Source organism: Fusarium pseudograminearum, chromosome 1, assembly GCF_000303195.2.
Source record: "Fusarium pseudograminearum CS3096 chromosome 1, whole genome shotgun sequence".
Lineage (NCBI taxonomy): Eukaryota > Fungi > Ascomycota > Sordariomycetes > Hypocreales > Nectriaceae > Fusarium > Fusarium pseudograminearum.
In genome coordinates, this window is record NC_031951.1 from 8,359,251 (window position 1) to 8,383,729 (window position 24,479).

The 24,479-nt window shown below is 48.7% G+C and overlaps 5 protein-coding genes across 5 annotated transcripts, besides 1 other annotated feature; 2 read left to right on the forward strand and 3 right to left on the reverse strand.

Moving 5' to 3' along the window:
• Positions 1-266: 266 nt before the first annotated feature.
• Positions 267-9,368, forward strand: FPSE_08695 (uncharacterized protein; the record flags this gene model as incomplete). The annotated part of the gene is made up of 1 exon (XM_009261813.1): positions 267-9,368. The coding sequence occupies one exon, from the start codon at positions 267-269 to the stop codon at positions 9,366-9,368; it is 9,102 nt and encodes a 3,033-aa protein (XP_009260088.1).
• Positions 9,369-9,951: 583 nt separating this feature from the next.
• FPSE_08696 (uncharacterized protein) lies at positions 9,952-10,270 on the reverse strand (the record flags this gene model as incomplete). The annotated part of the gene is made up of 2 exons (XM_009261814.1): positions 9,952-10,159; positions 10,221-10,270. 2 exons carry the CDS (start codon positions 10,268-10,270, stop codon positions 9,952-9,954), a joined length of 258 nt encoding a protein of 85 aa, XP_009260089.1.
• Positions 10,271-11,736: 1,466 nt separating this feature from the next.
• Positions 11,737-13,842, reverse strand: FPSE_08697 (uncharacterized protein; the record flags this gene model as incomplete). Its single annotated transcript, XM_009261815.1, has 1 exon — positions 11,737-13,842. The coding sequence occupies one exon, from the start codon at positions 13,840-13,842 to the stop codon at positions 11,737-11,739; it is 2,106 nt and encodes a 701-aa protein (XP_009260090.1).
• A 1,733-nt stretch (positions 13,843-15,575) lies between these two features.
• FPSE_08698 (uncharacterized protein) lies at positions 15,576-17,530 on the forward strand (the record flags this gene model as incomplete). Its single annotated transcript, XM_009261816.1, has 4 exons — positions 15,576-15,913; positions 15,967-16,268; positions 16,322-16,570; positions 16,620-17,530. 4 exons carry the CDS (start codon positions 15,576-15,578, stop codon positions 17,528-17,530), a joined length of 1,800 nt encoding a protein of 599 aa, XP_009260091.1.
• A 4,078-nt stretch (positions 17,531-21,608) lies between these two features.
• On the reverse strand, positions 21,609-23,402 carry FPSE_08699 (uncharacterized protein; the record flags this gene model as incomplete). Its single annotated transcript, XM_009261817.1, has 1 exon — positions 21,609-23,402. The coding sequence occupies one exon, from the start codon at positions 23,400-23,402 to the stop codon at positions 21,609-21,611; it is 1,794 nt and encodes a 597-aa protein (XP_009260092.1).
• Positions 23,176-23,289: a repeat region.
• Positions 23,403-24,479: the final 1,077 nt, after the last annotated feature.

The window sequence follows — 24,479 nt, forward strand, 5'->3', positions numbered from 1 at the left end:
CTACTCTTCGTCTTCAGTCAAACGCTCCGTGGCAGTTTCCGTGTGAGGAACCGGAAGATCGGCAACATAGACACACAATTTAGACGCAAGCCTGCGGCGATGGCATAGCTCGCCTCTCAATTAAAAAGTCAGACCAAGTGAAGGCATGGTATCTCTTCCACAAGCAGGAAATGTAAGTTAAGATACCACGCCACTTTTCACCGCTCGTAGCTGATTGTCTTGTTGCAGTCATCTTGGTGGGAGAGGCTCGTAGGTGCCTTTTCAGAATGGCTCTCCTTAACCCAACCTTCTTCTTCGGCTGTCTAGTCCTCCTGTACCTATCGTCCTTCGTCTTCCTCGCCGTCCTCCGAATTCTCACCGGTGTATCGATCCAACGAATAGGCTACCTGTCCTTGCGCCGAATAGCATGGACGCCACGAGATGGATGCAGAATAGAAATTAGGGGCCTTGGGATCAACGTCCACCGGCCAACATTTGCCCAGCCAACATGGTGCAGCGTCGTCTTGAGTGAACTCGTCGTAACGATAGACGTCAATGAGCTGGAAGGAAACAAACAGGTTGACCTGGATCCCGAGGCCAGTGACTCCGAAGCCACGAAAGACGACAAGTCCAATGCGAAAACCACAGCTCGACAAAAACCACAGCTACCCCGGCGAGCTACGAGCACAGTGGTTCGAAGCGAGACATGGAAGAAGCTCACACGCATAAAAGATCAGATCAAGCAGCTTCATAGGAACATTAGCTGGCTCAAGCTTGTCGATGTGGTCGCGACTAACTCGGCTGTCAACATTGTGGACGTTGGCAATGTCCAGGTTGGGAGCTTCACCCTCGCGGTCGATACGCGCCGCAAGATGGTCGACCGCGTACGCTTCTTTGCTCGTTTGGCCGATCGCCACGGCAAAGACCAACAAGCGGAATGGACTGCTTCGTTACGTAGCGTACTTTTCACAGCTGAGGGCCATGAATCTATGGAAATTCTCGATCAGCTATTTATCAATGTTCACGGGCATTTGTACAAGTCTATGGAGGGTCTGCGTGAAGCTGCCGTGGCTATCAAAATGGGCCGATTGCACATACCGTTTGACGACGTACAAACCTGCGTGAGCCGGCTGAAGCAACGCCGGGCTGAGGCCAAGACACCTGGCGCCGATGAGGAACCCGTCGACATCTTCTTGAACGACCTTGCGCAGGAAATCGACGAGCCGGGAACAACAAACGAAGACTTAATGAGGACAGTTTCCGACTCCAAAGAGTTTTTCAGTTCCATTTTACGAGGTATAAAGGAGATTCAGTTCGCAGTGAGCTTCTTGGGCATGAGCAAAAAGGTCCAGTCCATCAAGCCTGGGTCAACGCCGATCCAGCTGAACGCCGCGATGAAGGAGGTCGGCATAGACTTGCATAGATTAGATTCAAAGTCACCAGCCCACAGGATGTACTTTCCTGCCGAAGCTATCGCACACGAGGCCCTGGCTGCTGCTCTATCTATATCCGTTGGCTTGGACGACGGCCATAGTCAACCCGAACGCCTTCTTTATATCCCGATGGCTACTACCACGATCAAGACGACACTGCTTTCCAAGACAGTTGAAGTTTCGCGAGCCAGCACAGTGGACGAAAGAAACGCGAACATTATGTTTGCTAACTCAGTAGTCACGTCTCCTTCGGTGGATTTGGATCCTCGCCATTTGCCGTTGCTAATTGCCCTTTTCAAATTAAAACCAAAGGCACCGAAGGCGCAGAACGACAACCACCATCTCATTTCTCGCCTTCTCCCGAAAGCCAATTACAAGTTTTCCGTACACGAGCCTGTTGTTCGTATAAAGCTCCAACCCCTACAAAAGGCCGAGGATCCAGACGATTTCGATCTTATCATCTCATCCATTTCCTCGATCTCACTCGATATGGAATCTTCTCACAGCCTCATGGCTGAAATGCACTATTCTTTGGATGGGTCATTCCGACTCCAGTCACACGATCTCTACTACCAAACCAACCATGGCGAACGATTCAATCTTGTCACTACAGAATCGCTTGACATGAAACTCAACCTCGGTGCTCGACCTGATGTCTACGTCGATGTATCTGGCAATCTTCAGTCCTGCTCGATCAGCATGGTGAGACCTGAGATTACCGACGGTCTTCGACAAATTGTTCAGGAGTTGCGGATCGACGTGGAAGCAGAAAAGGGTCCCGTTTCACGATCCAAGGGCGGCCAGAACTTCCTGCGATCTATACCCCACTGGCTTCTAAGGGCTCAGTTCAATGCAGCTGATTTTAATGTAGAAATCGCAGGAATCGACGAGGAGATATCCGACGATACCCGTGGAGTCTTTTTACACTGGGACACAGTTTCAACTGAATACCGAGCTCATCGCCTTGATGGACTTCAACGACGGACTTCTAGAAGACGCGCCAATAGCCGTTCCATTAACCAATCCGATTCGGACTGGACCCCTCCATCAAATTCTCCCAGAACCAAGAAGAAATCACAGAATACTGGTGATGGAAGGAAACTCACCCTCTTTGCTAGCGGTATTGAAGCTCAGATCATGGACGCTATTGACACACTGGAGCCCGAGGCCTTTCTCAGCATACCGAGACTTGAGCTTTCGCTCGGTGCTTCAAGCGATGCCAACGGCCCAACCTTTAACATCCAAGTGGGCGTCCGTACCATCCGTGCCAAGTATTCACTCTACCGACACTACGCCGTAGGCGTTGCTGTCATGACACTGCGAAAAGCATTCATGCGAACTGGCCGCGATGCTCCACGGCCGAAACAACAGGGAAGCTATGTCGATCTTATCCCTGGTGCCAATCGACTGGCTCCTCCTGGAACTCCAGATCTGGACCCTGGATTGACGACTATTACTCCTGAATTAATCACCCTCGACTTGAAAGCTGCCCTCGTGCAACTCAAAGGCGATATGCCCCATGATCCAGCCATGATGTTGCATATGTATGGCCTAGAGCTCGGTCGACAGAGATGGTCCACTCCCTACGTTTCAGCCAAACTTGTGCGGCTGTACACAGAGCCACCGCGCATGCGCAATGTCTGGGCCCGTCTGCTCAGCATAAAGTCAGGAAGACTTGACTTCAGAGAATCTCGTCGAAAGACATCTACTGGAAGTGTCATTGACGAGAAGATGGTCGACATAGTGACTGAAGCTGTGCGCATCGCTGTGCCGCACGAGGTCATCTTGAGTCGCGTAACCGACAATTTTACTAATGTGATCAAAGCAGTGCAGCAGCTCCACCATCGCTTTAGAACAGGTACAAATGAGTACATCCTCGAGAAGAAGCCGGAAGGACCAAAGTCGGTTCCCAAAGTATCTATTCGTACCCGCAACTTTCTGTTTGAGCTTGAAGATGGTGGCTTTGAGTGGAAACTGGGCATGATCTATCGCACCGGTCTTATCGAACAAACACAGCGAATCGCTCGGGAAAACGCCTTCAAAGTCAAACTTAAGAAAGTCCGCGAAGATGAAATCCGCAGGGGAACAAGCAAGTTCCGTTCCCGATCCACCTTCACACGGGGCCGGCCTGACACGGCCGAGTCACCAGGCAGCCGAAGCCGAAGCGTAGATGATCTTGAGGCAAGAGACGCGCGGTCAAACTCTCAACATGGAAGGGTTCCCAGATACAACCCCAACACCGACTCCCTTCGCCTCAATGGTGTTTCTAAAGTCACCGAGCACTATGCCCGGAGTCACCTTGACATGTTCAATGCTCAAAGTTGGAAGAAGCGAATCGACCGTGCTTATCAGATTTCTCAGGACAGCATGAAGGAGTCTCGCGGCCAGTTCTGGGGACCTAACCAAGTACCAGAAGACGTTGAGGAGGCTGAAAATCTACTGGAGGTACCACCAAGACCAGCCCTTATGGCTGCTGTCATTAGTGACTTGCACTTCATGATCGACAAACCTACCTTCCCCATGAAAGACTTGCCGGACTTCCTCCACAAAATTGGCAAAGGGATGCCGAAGGATATGCAGTATAGTTTACTGGTCCCAATGCATGTCAGCATTGCCATGGGAGAGGCCAAGGTGACACTGCGAGACTATCCATTGCCGCTTGTGCACATCCCTCCGATGAAATACGGACAGTCGGCGAAAATTCAAGCTGTGTCTATCAAGGCAAACTTCGTTGTGGCTGAAGAATTCCGAGGAATCGAGTCGACTCGCCGTGTTAGAGTTAATGTCGTTCCGCCAAGGAACTCTTTGCCAGGCGCTTCCAATGAAGGCAGTTTCGCGATCGAAGTCAGACGTACTATTGGACCTGTCAAGTCATACTCCGATGTGTACATGGACGTCAACAGTGCTTTGCCTACACGCATCACATGGGGCCCTTGCTATCAGCCCGCTATCCAAGACATGATGATGGTCATTGAATCGTTTACAAAACCTCAATTTGATCCATCTGAACGTGTTGGCTTCTGGGACAAACTTCGACTCAACTTCCACTCCAGGATACACGCATCGTGGAAGGGCGATGGAGACGTGCACCTTGCCCTCAAGGGTACACGGAACCCATATGCAATGACCGGTAACGGAGCTGGTTTCCTCATGTGTTGGCGCAACGATATCCGATGGAACATTAACGCAGACGACGACCCAAAGGGTTTCATCTCCGTCGAAAGTGGCGAATACATTCTTGCAGTACCTGACTACAGTCATGAGGTTCGGGACCAAGCTCGGCGACAATATGATTTCGAGGGCTACCTACCTGAAGACAACTACAAGTCTGAGGCAAGTTTCAAGAAGGTAGTTATGAAATTGTCTGGTAAAGTCAAAGTCATGGCTGGCCTCATCTTTGAGCGTGCTATCGAAGATGGCGTCCGAAGCTTTGAGTTTCGCCCTCATTATGACATTGTCCTCAAGAACCCACATTTCGCCAAACCTGATACGAGCGGCCTTCCCTATGATGCGATGCGTGGCTTCAGAAGTCGGCACATTCATCTTTCCATTGCCATCCATGCACCAGCTGATCGCGACTGGCTTTCTGATAACCCCGAACCTTCCCGAAGCTACAATACAATCCATCTTACACCGAGGTTCTTCACCCACTTCTTCAACTGGTGGGGTTTGTTTGGACAACCACTATCGTTGCCAATTCGCCAGGGCAGTCTCTTTCCGGGCCGTGAGAAGAATAGCAAGAAATTTGGTCGGCATCTGGCCACTGTTAAGTACAACATCTTGCTTGCGCCACTATTTCTTAGCCATATCTACAAGCACAAGGACGTTGACGACCATTCGGAAAATGCAGTTTCTGCGACTGGTCTCAAGGTTCGATTTGATAGCTTCTCGCTCGACCTTCATCAGCGCCGAGAGGAGTTCAACACCCTCGGTAAAGGTAAACACGGTGACAATGCAAGCAAAACTTCGGGTATCAAAATCCACGCTGCTCAGCTTGACCTCGTTAGTGCCGATGTTCGGGCGGTGTCAGCAAGCTTGAAGGGTACCACCGCGGAGGCTATCAAGAAGGGATCCATGACGGCCATGGTTCGCGAAATTGATGAGAAGCCCGATCTATCGCGCTTTACTATCCCTGACAATGACTTCAGTTGGATCGACATGGATGACTTTGTCGAGATTGATTGGATAACGCCGACTGAACCTCATCCTGACACCAAGATTCTGCCACTTGCCTTCGCTCCTCGCCTGACCTACTTCCGACAAACAGATATTGGTGGTGTCATCGCCGGTGATCCAACGCGGACCAGTCCCTTCGGAAACGAACCCACCCATTTCTGCGTAATGAGACATGACGATGATCCACGCAGAATCCAAGGATCTCTTATCCAAGACCGTCTTGACCAGCTGGCTGTGCAAATGGAAAATCATGACCGCGATATGGGCGAAGCAGAGCTGAGGGTCATCAGAACCGATGGAAAAGACCGTGTTCTTTTAGAAGAGTTCAGGGCTTTCCAGAGACACACGGATGTACTGCAAGAAAAGAAGGAATTTTTGGAGTCCATGCTCAATCAAGCCAGGATTCGAGCCCCTTCCAGCACTCACAGAGCCAGTGATGAGGGACGCAGGCCATCCGTCGAGTCCGCGATTCCTTTCCAGGATGAGACAATGGAAATTCCAGCGACGAGCGAGTTCGAAAGCGAGTTCAGCAACCGATTCGTCATTCACAACCTGCAGCTCAAGTGGAACAACACTCTACGAAACATTGTGCTTCGCTATCTTCACCAAAACAGCCAGAGACGTGGTTTCACATACTATCTCTCTCGGCCCGCTATCAAGTTCATTCTAGATATCGTTGAGGAACAGAACAAAGCCAAGTCGCAAACCAAACCAGGCAAGGCCAAATCAACATACAGTCGTCAGGATGGTAGACGAGGCTCTCGCGCATCCAGCATGAAGGATGACGAGGACCCCCTCGATCTTGAGGAGCGTATCAAGCGTATCCTTAACGATGGACGAAAATTCACATCAGCGACATGGAGTACCAATCCAGACGGCGCTGTAGAAGGATCTATTGAAGACTTGGTAGGTGGCATTGCTGATGAGTTCACTCCTCAGAGCAGCTACCACATTCGCATTATTGCCCCACAGATTCAACTCCAGAGTGACAAGAACAAGAAGAATGTGGTACTAGCGACTGCCAAGGGAATGGAGCTAAAGGTGATGGAAGTCATGGAGAAGGAAAGAATATCTGATAACGTCAGTGGCCTCGTCCAACGCCGATTCTTGGTCAACATGGACAGTGTCCAGTTCTTTGTCACACATCGCAAGTGGTTTCAAACCAGCTCTGTCTCGATGTATGTGGGGAGCAAATATGGCGCACCGAGCGGTTCTTCCTTTCCCCCATGGGTTCCTATCGAAGTTGTCTTCGACTTCGAGGCGGATCCCTTTGGTTTCAAGCGTGTCGTGCAGAAAACTTCAGCCATGGTTCGATATGACAAGTACAACACTCTGCGTTTGAAGTACAACGACGAAGTCAATACGGATGGCAATGAAGGTTCTTCCCAAGACAACGCGGAGACCCGTATGGACAATCTTTGGGTAGAGTTTCCAACAGCCAGAGCTCTCTGTAATTCATCGCAGTACTACGCCATGTACGTCATCGTGCTGGATCTTCTCATGTACAACGAGCCCATGGAAAAGACACGAAATGAGCGACTGGAAAAGATCATTCTCGCGTCTGATTTCAGCGACTTAAGTGGCGCTCCTGCCATGGTTCAGAAGCTGCAACAACGTATCCGGCAGATGGAAGAGATCAAGGACCACTTCCAGATCTATACAAAGTATCTTGACAAGAAGGGCTGGGAAGATCGATTGCGCCTTGAAAATGATTTGGCGGCTTGTGAGGACGAGTTGTTCTTCATGATGAAAGCCATCACCTCCTCCCAGAGAAAGTTCGACGTCAACTCGGATGATAGCACGGGTTTACTTAAGTGGAACATCACGATTCGAGACATTGTTTGGCACCTCATGCAAGACTCAAATGAGCCTTTGGTAGAATTGCAACTCAAAGATCTTGAGTACGATCGAACAGACAACTCCGATGGCTCCCATGTCAACCTCATTCGAGTCGGAAAGGTTCTTGGCCTGAACTTGTTGCCTGATGCGACATACCCCGAAATGATAGCACCGTACGTCGATTCCGAAAGGCCACATCAGCAGGATGGTGAGCGTAAAGAGATGATTCGGGTCTACTGGCACATGCTGGAGGCTATTGCAGGCATTCCTGTAATGGATCGATTTGAAGTCAACCTGTTCCCTATCAAAGTACAATTGGAGCACGAAGTTGGAAAACGTATCTTTGAGTACATCTTCCCTGGTATCAACGGAGACAAGTCTACCAAGAACGACTCACCGTTCATGATGAAACAGGTCACGGCCGATGGAGACAATGATGACGAGTATGACGACGAAGACGGCGGCGCAACGCCTTCTTACTCGGGCAGGCATTCGTCTTCGTCATCCTTTTCAACTGGCTCGGGTTCTCTCGAACTCCGATTGCGACCTACATTGACATCAAATACCAAAGCTGAAGCACCCCCAGGAAAGGGTCTACGTGTTAACACAGGCAACGAAGGCCATTCATTCCGTCTTTTCCGTGCTCCTGGAACCTCCAAGACTATGCTCAAGAAGGCGTCTCATGAGTCACTTCGATCTAATATGGGCCCTCGGGTTGGTTTGACGCGTGCATCGACAAGTCGTTCTTCTCGAGAAGACCGAGAAACGAGAGAAAATGACAAGAGGTCGCGATTCGGGCTTGGAAGGAGGCACAACAATGACAAACCGCCTTCGGACGATCTTACCAAGATGATGACACGTGCAAGCCATTTCATGACCTTTGCCTCTATCAAGATGCCGTCAGTTGTTCTTTGCCTGAGTTACCGGGGTAAAGACAATCGCAACATCGAGGATGTGCACGACTTTGTCTTCAGGATGCCAACCATTGAGTGGGAAAACAAGACATGGTCTAACTTGGACCTAGCCTTAGCTCTCAAGAAGGCAGTAGTTAAGGCGTTGATCTCTCACACGGGTGCTCTTATCGGCAACAAGTTCTCGAAACATCGGCCCAATGCCGAACAGCGAGACAAGCTGCGAGTGTTGGCTAACAGCTCAGTCCTCATTGCGCCATCGTCTTCTGGCGGTTCCCAGCACCACCCTGGTAGTATAAACGACAGTGATGACTCCAGCATGTATGGCGCGTCTCCTGTCGATTTCTCTCGATCTCCTCCTCGAAGTATTCGAGCTCCAAGCACGCATGGCAGTGTACGTCCAGGGTCAGCGATGCGACGCCGCAGTCGAAGTTCAAGCGTCAAGAGCCGATTGTCACATCGAAACGGCGGCGCAGCTCCAGCCACCCTTGGTCCTCATGTTCCGGCTTTCCTGATGATGACGCCTCCGACACCCATTGACGATCCTCGTGGTGACCGACAACACCACTTTGGCCCTGAGCTTTTACGGCCAAGTACAGCAAGTCCACAAAGCAGCATGCACAGTCAAAGCGGATTAATGCACGGCATAACTCCCAGCAACTCTTATGCTAGCAGCATTCACAGTACTAGCCCCCAGAGCAGCATTCCAATACCCGCCAGCCAACACCCCATGCCCGGGTTTAAAAGAATCCCGACAGGGATCGAACGCCCTAGTTCAAGCATGAGCAATCATGATTCCAGTGGATCTGGCGTGCGCCGAAAGAACGGCGCAAGCAATCTCAAGGACAAACTCAGCGCGTTTACACAGCGTATCGGCAATCGAGAGAGCAGCCAGTCACAGCAAGAAGATGATTCGGAGACACTCGATGAATCCCCTACACCTTCCGGGCCAGGCAGTAGATCCAGGCGATCATCAAGCCACACGGGGTCACGACTTGGTTGGACAGGCGGTAGGATGAAGTCAGGTTGATAGGAAGTCACGCCACAGTGGCAGAGAAGTGTATGAGACTTGGTGTAGTTTTACAATATTGGCAAATGGGCGCATTGGTCGGATTAGAGAGGTTCTTTGTTCATTCTTTTGCATATCCTGACATCCTTCGTTGAACGCCAGGATGCACATATATATATCATACATAGTATAGTATTGGATTGATGGGCGAGCGATCATTGGAATAGGGATGAGCCCTAGATCCGGTTTGGAGCAAAAAGGGGCAACCTCAGCAAGGCATTGGGTGGAATTCTATATGTAATACAAAAGAATTGATATTTTGCATTCACTTAACGACACAGTTTGTGCGATGTGAGAAAATGAAGTTTAACTGTTTATTTAATGATCAAATTATGTGATTTCCATGGTATCGAATCCCCCTAATATTTCCTGTCTACCCCAAAATGCTGTGTCCCTATCTGCGCCGTCATAGAAAGGCGAGAATGTCCAACGTAATAAAGAACGCTTAACGTGAAGAAGGTGTATGTATATGTATGTTTATGCGAGGCGAATCTTTAGAGGTCTTTCTGTGGTTCATGCCCTCTCTCGCGAGGTGATTGCCCGTCTACTGTCGGCTGCCGAGGATGTTGAAGAGACTTGTTCTGGGGTTCTCGATGGCACCGTCAAAGGTTCTTGCTCGGGCGGCCTCGCTCTCCATGGTGTTGTACTTTGCAAAAGAGCGGTCGAACTTGGCTGATGTGGTGGCAAGCTGGGAGCTCACGTAGCTGGCAATGATGGCGAAGCTGCCGACAGCTACAACAACGGGGAGGGCCCTGTTTAAGAAAGTGGTCAGACTGAGATTCAAATTATATTGGGGAGTTGTATGGAGCTTACTTGGGGTAGGCAGCGGGCTTAACGAGGGCGGGTCTAGCGATGGCGGCCATTGTGAGTGATGTGGTGTGAGTGAGATAACACTTTTAAATAGTGATTGAGATGAGAGTTGATGGTGAGATGAGGATGCAATGAAGAACTAACTGACTGTATTGATGATGATGAGAAAAAATTACTCCATTTTGACGAGTTCCTCCTAGTCTCTTATATTCATCCAATTCCTGTATCTGTTGGTCTTTTTCAATTTTGCATCGTTGATCATGAGCCGTAGGATTCTGAACTGCCACTTGAGAGTCGGTCGATGGTGGTGTGATTGTGAGTGCTGGCCCCTGGGCTGTCTGACCTATTCGGGCGATTCCGGGGAATCAGGGCAACCCATATTGGGAAACTTAGGGAACTCGTGGAACATAATTGAAGTGGTATGTAACAGTACTACATAGTCATATGTTAATGTATTATTTGAACGTATTATTGTCTTTTTTTGCTGGGATAATTCGTTTCTCGGGACATGTTTGTTGATGTGGAGCAGCCAGTGACGGTCAACGTCAATGGTAACCGCCTATATCAAATCCACAGATACATAGTATAATATTGGTATAAGAGATCCAAATGTAGACCATAGATCAATCCTCTTTGTGTTTGTGTATATGAATTCCGGCTCCTACCGGAATGAGGTCGTCAACAGCGTTCGTTCTGGCCTCATGCTACCTCTTTGAGCGCTGACAATCTGACCATTCCCATGGCGGGGCCCACCGACAACCAACACAGGCATCTATCATTTCATTTCTCAGGGACTGACTGCAGTAGCCTAGAGAGAGAGAGGACCTGTCCGTTGTTTTGGGTGGCAAAAAACCTGCTGGGACCAGCCTGGTGGTGCCATACCCCAGAATATATCGAACAAGGGCGAGAACCTGACGCTCAATCCCGACAATGGGGTTTACAGCGCACTGATTCTTTCAACTTTCTGCGCGCTTGGCATCGGATAGTAAGCGATGAACATGTGATTCACGATCGGTAATTGTAAGGATATGTTTGATTATCTGCATCTGCAGGCATATGCTCACAGGACTGAGGTTGCCGTATCTCGGAATCATGCCTTGGACGACGTTACTTCATCAGATCATGTCTCCAGAAGAACTGTGTATCTCAATCTTGCTATGCATGAGGCTTTATCGCCCTTCATTAGCGACCCTGGTGACGAATTCTGGTAGCGTCATGGCTCCTCATTTTGATCACTTGTTGCACGTTTCCTGAGTCTTCCTATCTTCTTATCACTCTGCAGGCCTCGTCAGCGACTCTCATCGTGGTCAGGGGCCTGCAAACAAACCGCGTTTATTGAGTAAAGCGGCGGGAGGTAATTGTATGGGGCAAAGGACTGGTCTTGGCTTGGAAGAATTTGGTAAAGTTTTTTTCTTCTCCTATGCTCTCAGCAATCAAGTCTTTTGCTAAGCCAGAGGCATGGCTTACTTTGGTATGGGTTACCGCCTCTGAATGAAGGGCTTGGCAACTGATCCAATCTTCAATGTTGACCAGGGTACGGCAACGGGACCTTGCTCAGCCTGCGTTTTCTATGCCAATTTATCGTAGCTGCTTTCCTTTCCGCTAGCTGTCTTTCCTTTCTTTTTAGTTCCTCTCGTTCTGTTAATGGCAGCGGAGCCTTGGCGACTCTCGCGGCCAGGCCGCACCAGGGCTGGATATGTGCGCCATACTGTAACTCGTTCATCAAATCGAGAACTGCCAACCCCATCAAAGCTCGCATTGTAAAGTGAGCATCATTACCAGCCGAATGTAACTTGGAATAGCGGATGCCTAACAATTCTAGCACTTCGCGGAGGTTGATTGCCTTGGACTGTTGAGTGATGAGATATGTTGCCTGGCACAGGTCGAGCCAGTAAATATGGTTGAGGAAGACTCCAAAGTCTCTCAAGATGATATAGTCGTTACGAGCCGAGTATGCGACGCCAATTACAGTTCGACCGTGCTGCCACTCAAGGAATTTCTTCTTGAGACCACTTAGAGATATCGCCTGTGTCTCACCGAAGATAAAATTGTCTGTTTGGGGAACTTCGGTTTGAACCGCGAACTCATATGTCTTGATAAGATCCGCCGGGTTTGGTAAATTGATTGACCGTGTAATGACATCCCGAATGTCTCTGGTATCGAGAATTGCTACGCCAAGATGAAAAGACGTGACACGTCTCTTGGTCTCGTCTCGAAGCGTATAGGGCAGTCTTCGTACCATGTCAGTATCAATGCAGATGAACCTAACATCCCTCATGCTAGTCTTCTTCAATCGGTACGGCAGGTCGTTCAGCCACTCGTCTCTGAAATCTGTGTTGGCACCGTAACCCATGATCAAACGAAGTTGTTGGAGTGCAGCGAAGCGCTTCCGCAATATGAGATTCCTTCTGCGATTCTTAGGGCTATAGTATAGCTCCCTCGAGTATGGGACTTCCAATGACCAGCCGTAGGTCTTTCTGATGTTTTCGTTTCTCTCGTCCTTCGACATGCTTTTCAACCGAACCAGGTTTTTGAGAAATTTTTCAGAGAAATTTTCTCTCCTAAGTCGCCAGTAGTCGTCTTCTGCCAATGGCTGTTGCTTTGGTAATGGTTCTGTTGTCAACTCTTCTTCTCTAGGCGCTCCCTCAGCCAGTGATGGGTCTGGCTGGAATGTCAGCTCTGGCAGTTCCGACAGCAATGGCGGCTCTGATGGAGGCCCGCTTGATGACGGGTTTCCCTTCTGTGACCTTTTCCGCGACATTTTTGACTTCGTATGCGCTTGTTGCCTGATCCTGTTGGGAGTACGTTTGTTGGCCGCTCCAACAGTTCTGTAACTCCTGATGGGTGTGGAAGATCCGGCTTTTGTTGCAGCGGTAGTGGTATCTTTCGCAGTAACGTCTTTCGTGGGGGGAGTCTTCGCAGTGACAGTCTTCATAACGGCATCTTTCACAATGGCCTTCTTTGCAGACTTGTCTTTTGGAATTGAAGCCTTCTTGGTGTCCTTCTGGATAGCGGTATTTTTCTCAATGGCAACCTTGACCGTGACATCCTCCGCAATAGTGACCTTTGTTGTGGGATTCTTTACCACAGTATTTTTCGTAGTATTGTTTGTCGTATTAATATCTTGTACGGTGGCATTTTTTGCAGTGATATCCTTCGCAATGGCAGCCTTTGCAGCGGCATTCCTTATAGCAGCATCTTTCAGTGTGGTCGATTTGATAGAAACGCTTCTGGTAGGGATGGTTCTGGTGGCAATGCCTTTGACAGCAGCTTTCTTAATGGCGAGTCCTTTGACGACAGTCGTCTTGGATGCTGTCACTTTGGTGATGGCGTTTGCTTCAATTGCTTTCCTTTGTAGTCTTGCTCTTTCAACAGCTGACTTAATCCGTGCTTTCTCGGCTACCGATCTCATTCGTTCTTCCACAACTGCCTTCAACATCCGTGCTTCCTCAATAGCCTCCTCAATTGCCTCCTGATCTGGTGAAGGTGAAGGTGAAGGCGAAAGCGAAGGGGGTGTTTCCGGCGATGTCTCAGTTGAATAGCATTTTGCCTTGTAGGTCCATGTAAGGTCATCCCTTCTAATTGAGACCCGCGATTTTGCGAGCCTATTGATTGACCTTAGCATGGGATGATGCTCGGGTGCTTGAGTAAGGCGAGCATTGGTATTAGTATTAGAGGCGGCCAGCTAATGCAGGGAGAATCGCAATCAACTCCAATCCAGGGCTTAAGTTTCGCTTCCAGTTAGTGTTGAGTCTGTCTGTCCATTAGGTAGCCGTTCCGTTGCTGAGAATTCAACGTCTTGGCACGTGACCCCACCTGCAGCTTACTGGAGCTGGGCCTTGGCTAAGAAAGCCTTAAAAGTAAGGCTTCCTTCTCGTCGGTGTACTCATAATGTTTGGGTTTGGCAATTAGACAAAGACAATGCCATTGTAAGATAATAAAACTATCGTCAGCTATATTCGGGACTGTGCGCTGCAAGCTGCAATATGTAGTAAGCATGGTTCAGTCAGTCAGCCATGGAAGTACTACTGCAAGCTACCGTACATACACTGAACTTAACAGCGCTGTCAGTGAACAATAGTGGGGGTTGAAGATCTCCAGGGCTTTGGTATAGAAACCATAGGTACCTACCTAGTCATCAGTGAGTAACTGCAGCAGTTGCATGCAAGCATGAACTATGGACTGATAAGCTTAAACCGCAAAGTCAAACTTGACAACCCCCTCAAAGAACCTTCAATTTTGGGTCAAGAAGCCTTCCGATATTTGCAATTTAAGCTCGTGATCAGCTACATTGACCAATTGATCTTTCTCGAAGATCGATCTTCAGCTGTCAAGGATAATGCGGAACGGAACAGCAAGTAATGAGGCAATCAAACCTTTTACCTGTGCGTTTCCCTTCCCCAGAGATGTATTATGTAAGGGCCTGAAGCTGGAGCTCAGAGCTCCTTCAAATCGCACTATTGTTTTTACAGGTAACGTTGCCGCTGCCAAATAGCGTGGCATGTCTGGCATGGGAGCCCCAACCAAAAGGCGAGACAAGGCGAAGCCATGTCACCGGAGCCGAGGTTGAGGTAAGGGGATCGGACCGACTCCAGATTTTTTACCCAAAATTGGTGGGTTGAAATCCTTTACAGTTCCGCTCTTGAGCTTATTACTTTGATCTGGTGAACGGGATCATGAGATGACACTCGTGTTGTGAGGGAGAGTGTTACAATTATAAAAGAAGTTGAGTGAACATTTCAGAGAGAGATGGAAACTAACGGTTATGTCTCTTATTGGCGGGTTCCTTGGTATAACCAAGATATATCCGTGGGTTCCTGTATATCCGTTGGCTATATAGAGGTTGGCCGTTGAAAGTCTCTGCAATCCACAGAATCATCGATTCGGACAGTCCCCCATGGGCAAATCTTTCATCCCCCCGTAATCCATAGAAACTATTACACGACGAAAATAAAACTTGACCCACGGCTCGGGAGGAAAGAGCTAAGGTGGCCAACCAGTTTTCGCAGAAGTGACGTGTTGGTCGCATCTCCATTGACCAATCGCTCCTGCAAGACATGACGCCCCACAGCCAAAGCAGAGCAGGAACGCCCAAGCTTAGCGTATTCTTCTTTCCTTCTCCCCGGAAGACACTGAAACATAAACACTTTCCTTTTCTCCTCCCTTCCTTCGTTATCTGCTTAATCAATGATTCAACTGTATACATGAACATGATCTTCAATCCGGGGAATCAATAAGCAAGCCTGTTAGACTTGACTACCTTGTCCTGGACCCAACTTCAACCCTATATCCGGGACTCTCATCTCAACATGGTCCTACTCACATACGACAATAAAAAACAAAATCCGCGTAATCGAAATGAGACTGCGCTGGTGGAATTCAACACCACCTATCCGTACAAAGATGGGCCCTTCAAACGAAGCTATCCCCATAGATGCTCGCCCCATACCTCTGCCAGAGTTACCTGAGTTCGCAACCGAGACAGGAACAGAAAACAGTTCGCCTGACCTCGAATCCTTCCCCAATGGTCTCTCCCACACCCTATGGCTGCCCCAGACTCAAACCTCTGACTCAACTACGAGGCGAGTCTATCGTGGGTTTGCCGAAGAAAAGGAAGCTACTTTCTTTACCTGCTGCCGCCAGTATCCAAAGGCCGTGGGCTGGTCGCTATTGCTCTTCCTAACTGTTGTAATGGAGTAAGTCATGATCTCTCTGTAATCTTTTAAGATAATAAGCTAAATAAAAGTAGAGCGTATGACAAGTCTCTGGTAACTGGTCTCTTTGCTTTTCCCGCATTCAGGCGAAAATATGGCAAGCCGACTGGAGGTTTAGACGACCAAACGTACGAGATCTCACCCTCATGGCAGATGGGCTTACAGAACGCTGCCATTGTCTGCGAGATTATAGGTCTCTTGGCACACGGCTACATCACCGATCTTATCGGATATCGAAAGATGATGCTTGTTAGTCTGTTCTGGATGTGTATCGCCGTATTCCCCGCATTCTTTGCTGATAGCATCGGCGTCTTGTTGACATCACAAGCTCTATCCGGTATGTTCATACATATCTAATTCTGTCCAGCAAAGACTAATCATCACGTCCAGGGCTATCATGGGGTGTCATTGAAATTCTAGCTGCCACATATGCAGCTGAAGTCGTTCCAAATGCCCTGCGTCCTTTTGTTCTAAGCAGCATCAATATGTGCTGGCTTGTAGGACAGGTGATCGGCACAGGGATTCTTCGTTCGCTTGTTTACGAAACTTCGCAATGGTCTTATCGCCTTCCCTTTGCACTTCAATGGGCGTGGGCGATACCATTGTTGTTCGGCGTGTGGTTCGCACCCGACAGCCCATGTAAGGGCATCCCAGTCATCTCTGCGTAACTCATCTGACACATCAATAGGGTGGCTTATTCGCCATGAACGAACAGAAGATGCAAAGAGGGCTCTCACACGGCTTTGCAATAAGAACCATACCGACATCGAAGACACCATCTCACTAATGAAACACACCAACAAGATGGAGAAGCACTCCAACTATGGAGGAGCCAGTTATAAGGATCTCTTCAAAGGAGTCAATCGACGCAGGACTGAGATTGCATGTCTCGCATGGTGCTCTCAGGCTCTCAGTGGTTGGTCGCTTACATCTTACGCGCCATACTTCTTCGAACAGGCCGGTTTCAATGCCTCCATCTCCTTCAACCTCTCAACAGCATGTTATGGAGTCGGTATCGCAGGCGGTATCATCTCCTGGATCCTATTACCCTTTGTGGGACGACGAAAACTCTACCTCTACGGGCTTATCGCGCCGATTTGCCTTTTGACCGCTGGCGGCATCGTTTGGGCGGTACTGAGCGACCGAACTGGTGCGAACTGGACCTTGGCCGGATTAATTATCGCCATGACATTTATATACGACATGACCATCGGCCCCGTCTGCTACATTGTAGTCGCCGAGATCCCTTCTACTCGATTACGAGTCAAAACAGTTGCTCTCGCAAGAGTGACATACAACCTTTGCCTAATATTTAACAATGTCATCATGCCCAAGATGCTGAACCCATCCGCTTGGGATATTGGCGGCGCGTCATGCTTTTTATATGCTGGAACAAGTTTTTTCTGCTTAATATGGTGTTACTTCAGACTTCCTGAGACAAGGAATCTTACATTTTTGGAGCTCGATATTTTGTTCGAGAGGAAAGCACCCACGCCAAAGTTCAAGGAGCTGCAGGATAGGCTCGAGGATAGTGCGTATCTCTCCATGACGAGAACGGAGCGATTAACGAATTGGCATGGCTGGCTAGCTTATTCATAATAATGAGATCAACGATAGCGATTGGAACCCCGATCTAATACTAATAATACATACAATGCGCTTGAGATTAGACCTTCCAATGCCAAGGTAGCTGATCAATTGCGATTCCTTTTCTGTGATACCCAGGTCAACACGAACTATACAGTACAGGGAAGGGTAGTGAACAGCCATCGCCCAGTCAACCGTTTGCCAGCTGATCAAAAACATCACGCGCTGCTCGGCTCGAAGGTCGGTATGGCTTATGGCTTATTGCGGTGAGCGTGGTCGGACAAAAGTGGCTGTCACTCATGATACGAGCGCGCTGATCGCAATGTCCGTTTCGCTTTAGGGTGTTTTTCCTGTATATTTCGCGTGTACATATAAGTCAGATGGCACTAACGATAAAAATAGAACCTGTCTATGGTGAGATGGGTGATGTTGTCATGAGACGGTCTCGTGACATCTAAACCGTGGCATGTCCGGTAGCCAGGAACCCCTGCCCCTAGGTACATTTCAGAATATGTCTAGTACGACATAGAGTTTTCTTAACCGAGGCAACTGTATGTGTCTAAATCTTTGCAACTACAGAGTACTGTGCCAAGACATAGCATGCTAAGAAATACTATGTCTTTTGGATGAGTTTCACGTTCATAGCACTCTTATGTTTCATATAGTCATAAGTAGATGTCTATTCTAAACACATTCCTTTCTGTAACAGGTCTTTCTGAGTGTTCTTGTCAATTTTGACTGAGACTCTGATACAAACTGCTGTCTTCAACTGGTCGAGTCGTTGGATTCCTAGAGGCTTCGCTGTTCAGGTGAGAATCAACCATGTCATAGTCTGAACCAGCATATAGTGTCTGAATATGCTTTGCGTCTCGTAAGAAATAATTTTATATAGAATATGAGTTAAGGAGTTCACTAACGAGTCTATGGATCAGGTTGAATCATCTTTTCAAAAGGTCATATATGATATATAGTATCATTCAACTCTACCAACAGACATATTTCATAACACACGATCTATATTTCATCTAAACATTTATGTTAGGACTTTAATGTTATTCTCATCATCAGAGCTTCTTGGCTGTTTTCATCTCGCCTGAAATCAATCGACTAAGGCCAGTGGATATGAGTCTACAAAGTCCAACTTGATTCGAAACTCAGGGTTTTCATATCAAGGTTGAGGCAACCACTTTATATAATAATATTTGCCGCAGTACTTCAGTTTAATTGATTTTGTAGTATCATATATTATCTAAGGTATAACGCTGGAGCACATTCAAGCCTAGACAACTAATTCCTTGTTTCTTGTAACCCTTACATTGACCAAACCTTCGCTTGGATTTCCAGCAAGATGGATGTTGACTTAAACTAAATCTAATACTCAGCTGACTGTTTCTTCACCATACTAAGTGATGTAATACAACTCAGGAAATATAGGATACTATCTTCATCTCATACCAAGAGGGCAAACTTGAATATATGTGGTGACCAGACGATACTCATCAGCACAAAGCAAGGCTGGTAACTAGTAGAATATCATTAGTTACCTTATCACTCTGAGTGAGTCAGACTAATACTATCTATCACTCGTATTACAGCCAAGTTCCGAGCCTTGCCTCGCTCATCACTAGACAGTTGCAATACGGACAAAATACACAACACATATGCAAGTTCGCACTCGCTTAGGAAAATATATTCGGATTCCTTACAAAATACTTAGAGGCCAGATAATGATCCCACAGATATAATCTACTCAAACGCAGATCGTGAGTTTACCCTGTCGATCTTTTGCACAAAACCCACCTTTGCCTCTTCACCTGCCTATAGCTACAGCTCTTCGTAAACGTGCAAGCCAGGGTGTTTCAAGATGGGAGAATTTCATGCGAGACTGTCTATCGCGGGGGACTTTTGCTCTTCCGCCAGAAGCAAGTCTTGCCTCCTTCTTGTCGTGGCTAGCTCATACCCTGGGCTCCGACGCCAAGGATGCCCGCCGAGAGGATTGTATGTAGTTCCTTTCCTGGGGTATAGATAAGTGAGTATCTGTCCAGTGGACGATTTGCAAAAGTGCCATCGCTATCAATATAATTTTGAGCCTCGGCTTGGGCGGTTTCATCAAAATGCTCAGCCTTGTAAATGTATCAGGGCATTTTGTACCGTGCCCTACATGCAATGCAGTTCAACAGCTTGGCGGTCCACTCGTAAGCCTCCCAATAAACGCCAAACAACCACTAAATTAGCAGTTGATAATACACCGCTTCGTCGAATGAATATCGTCCAATATTTGACCACAAAATTGTTGAATGCCATTTCGTAATGAGCGGTCTAGAACATGGGGCCATTTGGGACAGGACTGATGAGAATTGTCTTCGCCACACGCCCCTTGAAGTGTAGGAACAGACCATCGAAACTACTGCACAACAAAGTGCAGAAAAGGACCCCTGAGGAAAATCTTCCCTTTTCCCACCATTATTTCCCTTATCGAAAGCGGGGAGTTATCGATTTTTTGCCCATAGACAAAACATCGACAATTACCGCGCTTATAGCCCCGGCCCCTGACTAGCGTCTGAAGCGATGCAGACTCACGGCTTTTCCCCCCACAACAAGAAGGAACCTTCTTCTAGAAGTTCTTCTGTCCCGCAAGAGAACCTCCTGTCATTGCTGCTCCAGTTTTGCCCGGGCGAGATGCACAAAGAGAAGGTCCCTAACGACTGCTCAAGCCGGGAGTGTGAAATAAGCATGTCAGCCGAAAGTACTAACCGCTCCATGTGCCTAGGATTCAGTAACCGTCGACCACGCGTTGTTCCTTGATCGAACCAGACAGTTGGTGACTGGGACAACAACGCCAACGTGTTGTACAGCGCAGCCAGCTGTTGTTTTTATGAGGTGGTTGGTTGGGCATTCGTGCATTTTTCATCCCAGAGGTAGCTTTACCTTTTTGGGAGAAGCTCCAAGACTCCATGTCTAGAAAGGTTCCAAAGTGACAAGCTGGGATTAGCCGACATGCAAGACGTGAACACCAAAGAAAATTAATGTGAATGTTATGATAAAAAATATGTAAGTGTTAACAAATGGATATCCAAGTAAATAGACCGCTCAATGCCTTCCGTATCATGTGCGCCTATTCGTCTCGCCATCTCAAAGGGCGGTTGTTAATATGTGTGGTATGTACTGGTGAAATTACCAGTCCTGCGCAATAAATAAAAATCCTTCCAAAATTCGCCGATCTCAATGCTCTGTTCCTGCCGGTACTGAATGCCAGCCAACTCCTATCAACAAATACAATGACTCCTTCTCTGCCAGGAGTCTTCTCCGAACGTCGTCTCACCAACTCCAGATCACCGAAAGTGAGCCGAAATTTCTCTCAACCCTGGCCAATCCCGCGTGGGCGGGGGTCGAATGCCGAGGAGACCAATCTGTGTAAAGAATAGACGAAAATTTTGTCGTGTACAAGAAGTAAATCCATGTCGTTGTGTGCGTTCTGGTAATGGTGTGCTTTTCTCCACCGGTCGGTGATAAGAAAGGGGAATAAATAAATGAAATAACGTGTAATGAGGAAACTCCTGAAAATGCTAGCCGCTCTCTAGAATGATGAGATGTTCCCATGTCTAATGGAAACTGTGATTGGATAGTGGTGTGTTTTGGCCAATGCCCTCATGTAAAAGTAAACACGAGTGCCGTAGCCCATTTGTTTCGGGTTCGTGTTCGGTGGCCAATCCGCTTCGGAGATGAGGAGTTTTGCCCCATTCTTTCCGAGTCAGAGCCAGGACAACTCATTTTGCCCTGGGGCCATCATCGGGTTGTGGAACCGTGGCTCGCGGACGACGTTCCAAAACCCTTCCATTGAGATGGGGGGGGCAAAAAATTTGCATCATAGCACCCAATGGCATGGGTAAACGTCAGGCACTCCATAATGTGCCCACGAGGTGGGCCCCTTGTCGGTTGGTCCTCTTCTGGTCGTCCTGCCTGAATTGGCATTGCAACGATGCGAAAAAACCAGGGCCAGGGACATGACGTTGCATGCCACAGAATGTTGTTGGATTGAACCCTTCCGTATTGGCGTGTCCATTATTTGTCAAGGCACAGCAACAGCAGTCTATGCCATAATAGGAACCCAGCGGGCGGGAACACCATTCGCACCCATTTCGTAGGGCTTGGTCGATGTTTGTCGAGGAGGAAGTGCAAAACGGGCCCGTCCGGGTCGCTGGTCATCGAGCTTCCCACATTTGCGCATGGCCATCTCCATCACAGCAATACGGATGAAGTCGGAGTTCTCACGCATTTCCCGCTGTCGCATACCTGGCACCAGTGTGGGGGCTTGCGGCTGTGGCTGCTGAGGTGCAGGGGAGGGTTGTGACTGGAGCGAAGTCGATGGATAAGAGTTTCGGGTAGAGCCCGGAGGTGCTCGGGAGCGCTGGATCTTGTAAGTACGCATTTGAATGGATGCAGCAAAAGTTCCCGCGAAAACGGTTTTTGCGGGCGGTTCAATTCTGGCGTTCGTCGTAGGGTTGAGATAACGGCGCATGGCTGCCGAAGGCATTTCCTCAGATACAGGTGGGCGGCGCTCATCTGCATAAGGGACATTGGGATCAATGGTCAGAATTGATCGAGTCAGGTAATCATCTGGAGGAATAGATGGAAGATTGAGAACCGAAAAGGATCGAGCAGCCGAGCGGAGAGCCCGGAGAGACGCAGTAAGGTTTGACTTGAAGACAGACCTCAACGGCTTGAAAGGTTCCAGAAACTGTGATTTGGGCTGAACCTCCTCGGGTTGATCGACAGTGGTGAGGTCAAAGTCGTCAACATCCAAATCGTCTCTGGCTAATGGGTGCTCATCTACCGAACCAGGCGGCGAGATGACGGGCTCCAGGGACTTTCGCATGGGAGTCGATTTAGTTCTTCGGGAACATGGGCTAGGAGTCCTTGGGCTTCCGAGAGATGAGAGACCATCGCTTGAGAACGAGCCATCCAGGGAAGGGATTGAATCAATGGAGTAGGTCCTTGTGGACATGCTGGAACCAATGTTGCAATCGCTCACACTGTCGTCATCGTCCATTATATCCTGAGGTGGTGAGAGAAGCATGTCGAGAGGACTGCTGAATGTCCAGCTAAGTTCCTTTTCTGAAGCATGTTGGCATTCGATGACCTCCTGGACCGTCAAGGTCTTTTCAGATCTTCGTCGTCGTCGCTGAAGCTGCTTGTGCTTGGGAATATCCGTGACGGCCAGAAGTGCAGCTAGAGATGGTGAGAGGTTGTCCGAAGATCGAGAGTCATTGCTTTGTTTCCTCTGTGATGAATGACGTTTTTGAGGGTGGGCGGTATATCGGTTGTTGGTGGTAGGGATCTTGACAGGGCTGGTAGGTGTAGTAGGTCTCATGGTCAAGCTGACAGTGGTTTTGGGTGGGCTTGAAGGGGACAAGCTGGAAGTCTCCCGCCAATCTTTGCGTTTACCCATTGTTGCATCGAAGGTCGGCTGAGCTGAAGATATAGTGATTGTTGTAGTGCGCTTCTTGTTATCGTCATACTTGGGCGACCAGCGCGAGAGTGAAAATGTGGTCGACTGCTTCGTCGAAATCGCTGGAGTCGCCAACTTGGTAGTGGATGCCGGTGGCGATGTATGTAAGTGGAATGTACCTGGGATCGATAGAGACTGATGCTCAGACGATGGAAAGTGATGAGGAGACGAAGGAAGAGAAGGTAAAGGTGAGGGTGAGGATGAGGAGCAAGATAAACGTGTGGAAATGGGAGTGAGGACGGGAGATAGAGAGGGAGTAGGAATAGATAAAGTATTGTGATGACTAGTCCCGGTAGTACAAGGGGAGGAAAGAGGGCGTTGGTGCTGATGCTGTTGCTGCCGCTGCGCCAGCTGGAAGGAGCGTGGAGTCATCATTGTGGCCACCCCCTAGTCCCTAGTCCTGGACCTTGGACCCTAGTCCGAATCGTGGACGCCCAGACAGGGCAAGTGTGACAATTGGAAGCCTTGAGGCCGGTACCTTTGATCCTGCCTCGGTCGGCGCTAGGTTGGGCAGGGAGCCAGGGTATGTGCTGGCACTTTGCTGCACTGCGCGCTGCAACGCACTGGAGGTGAAGTGTCTGGCGGAGCGGAAGTGGGTCCGCGCCTGTTTTGTAGGGGTTTTACAGTGAGTCTTCAGGGCAGCGCCGCTGTGTAGGTATCGTAGGTGGTGGGTCCCCGTTCGCTGGCACTCTGCACTCAATGCACCTGCTTTGTCTTTTTTTTTTTTCTTAGAAAGGGTTGTGAGTAGCTTCTTTTTTTGGTTGGAATGCTCAGCCCTGATTGATTCTGGAACGAGGCTTCAGTCTTTGCTCAAGTTCCATTCAATTGAGGATTCCCCGTCGGTCTGTCGATCAGTCCCCTAATCTTGCTTTTTCCCAGCCCCTAATCTCAGTGTTTCCTCCCTAAAAGGACCCTTTGTCTTAGATCAGGACACGGAAACCCTGTCTAGGTTCAACAAGCTTCGATTCTCAGGCCCAGCCTGTACCGGATATGAGATCCGCAACACACCGCAAACCGGAGCCAGAGGAGAACAGAGTAGAGCAAGGAAAATCAGTCCGGGAATGACCGCCTGTCCCCAGCAAAAGTGAACTGTACCAGCAACTGTGTTGTATGGACAGTTTCAGTAACGTAAACAGGATGCCTTGGATTGGTCCGCCGATCAAAGGTGACGCTTGTGAGTTCGTCAAAGCCCTAGAAGCTTGGGAGCAACGGCGAATCACGTCTTGATGGCCAAGTGACACTTGTAAGGACCCCGAATTGATTCTCTGTTTGCTTTGTGTTACGCTATCGCGGATACGTAACGGGTCGTGCCTTGCAGCTCTGCAAACTTCTGCTGCGCTGTGGTCGTGTGTCTCTCTGGTAATAACGACAACCAGATACGCAGGGATCTGATATTGACAAATCAGATTCGACAAGGTTGATGATCTTGGGGCCGCGGAGAAGCTTGTTTGC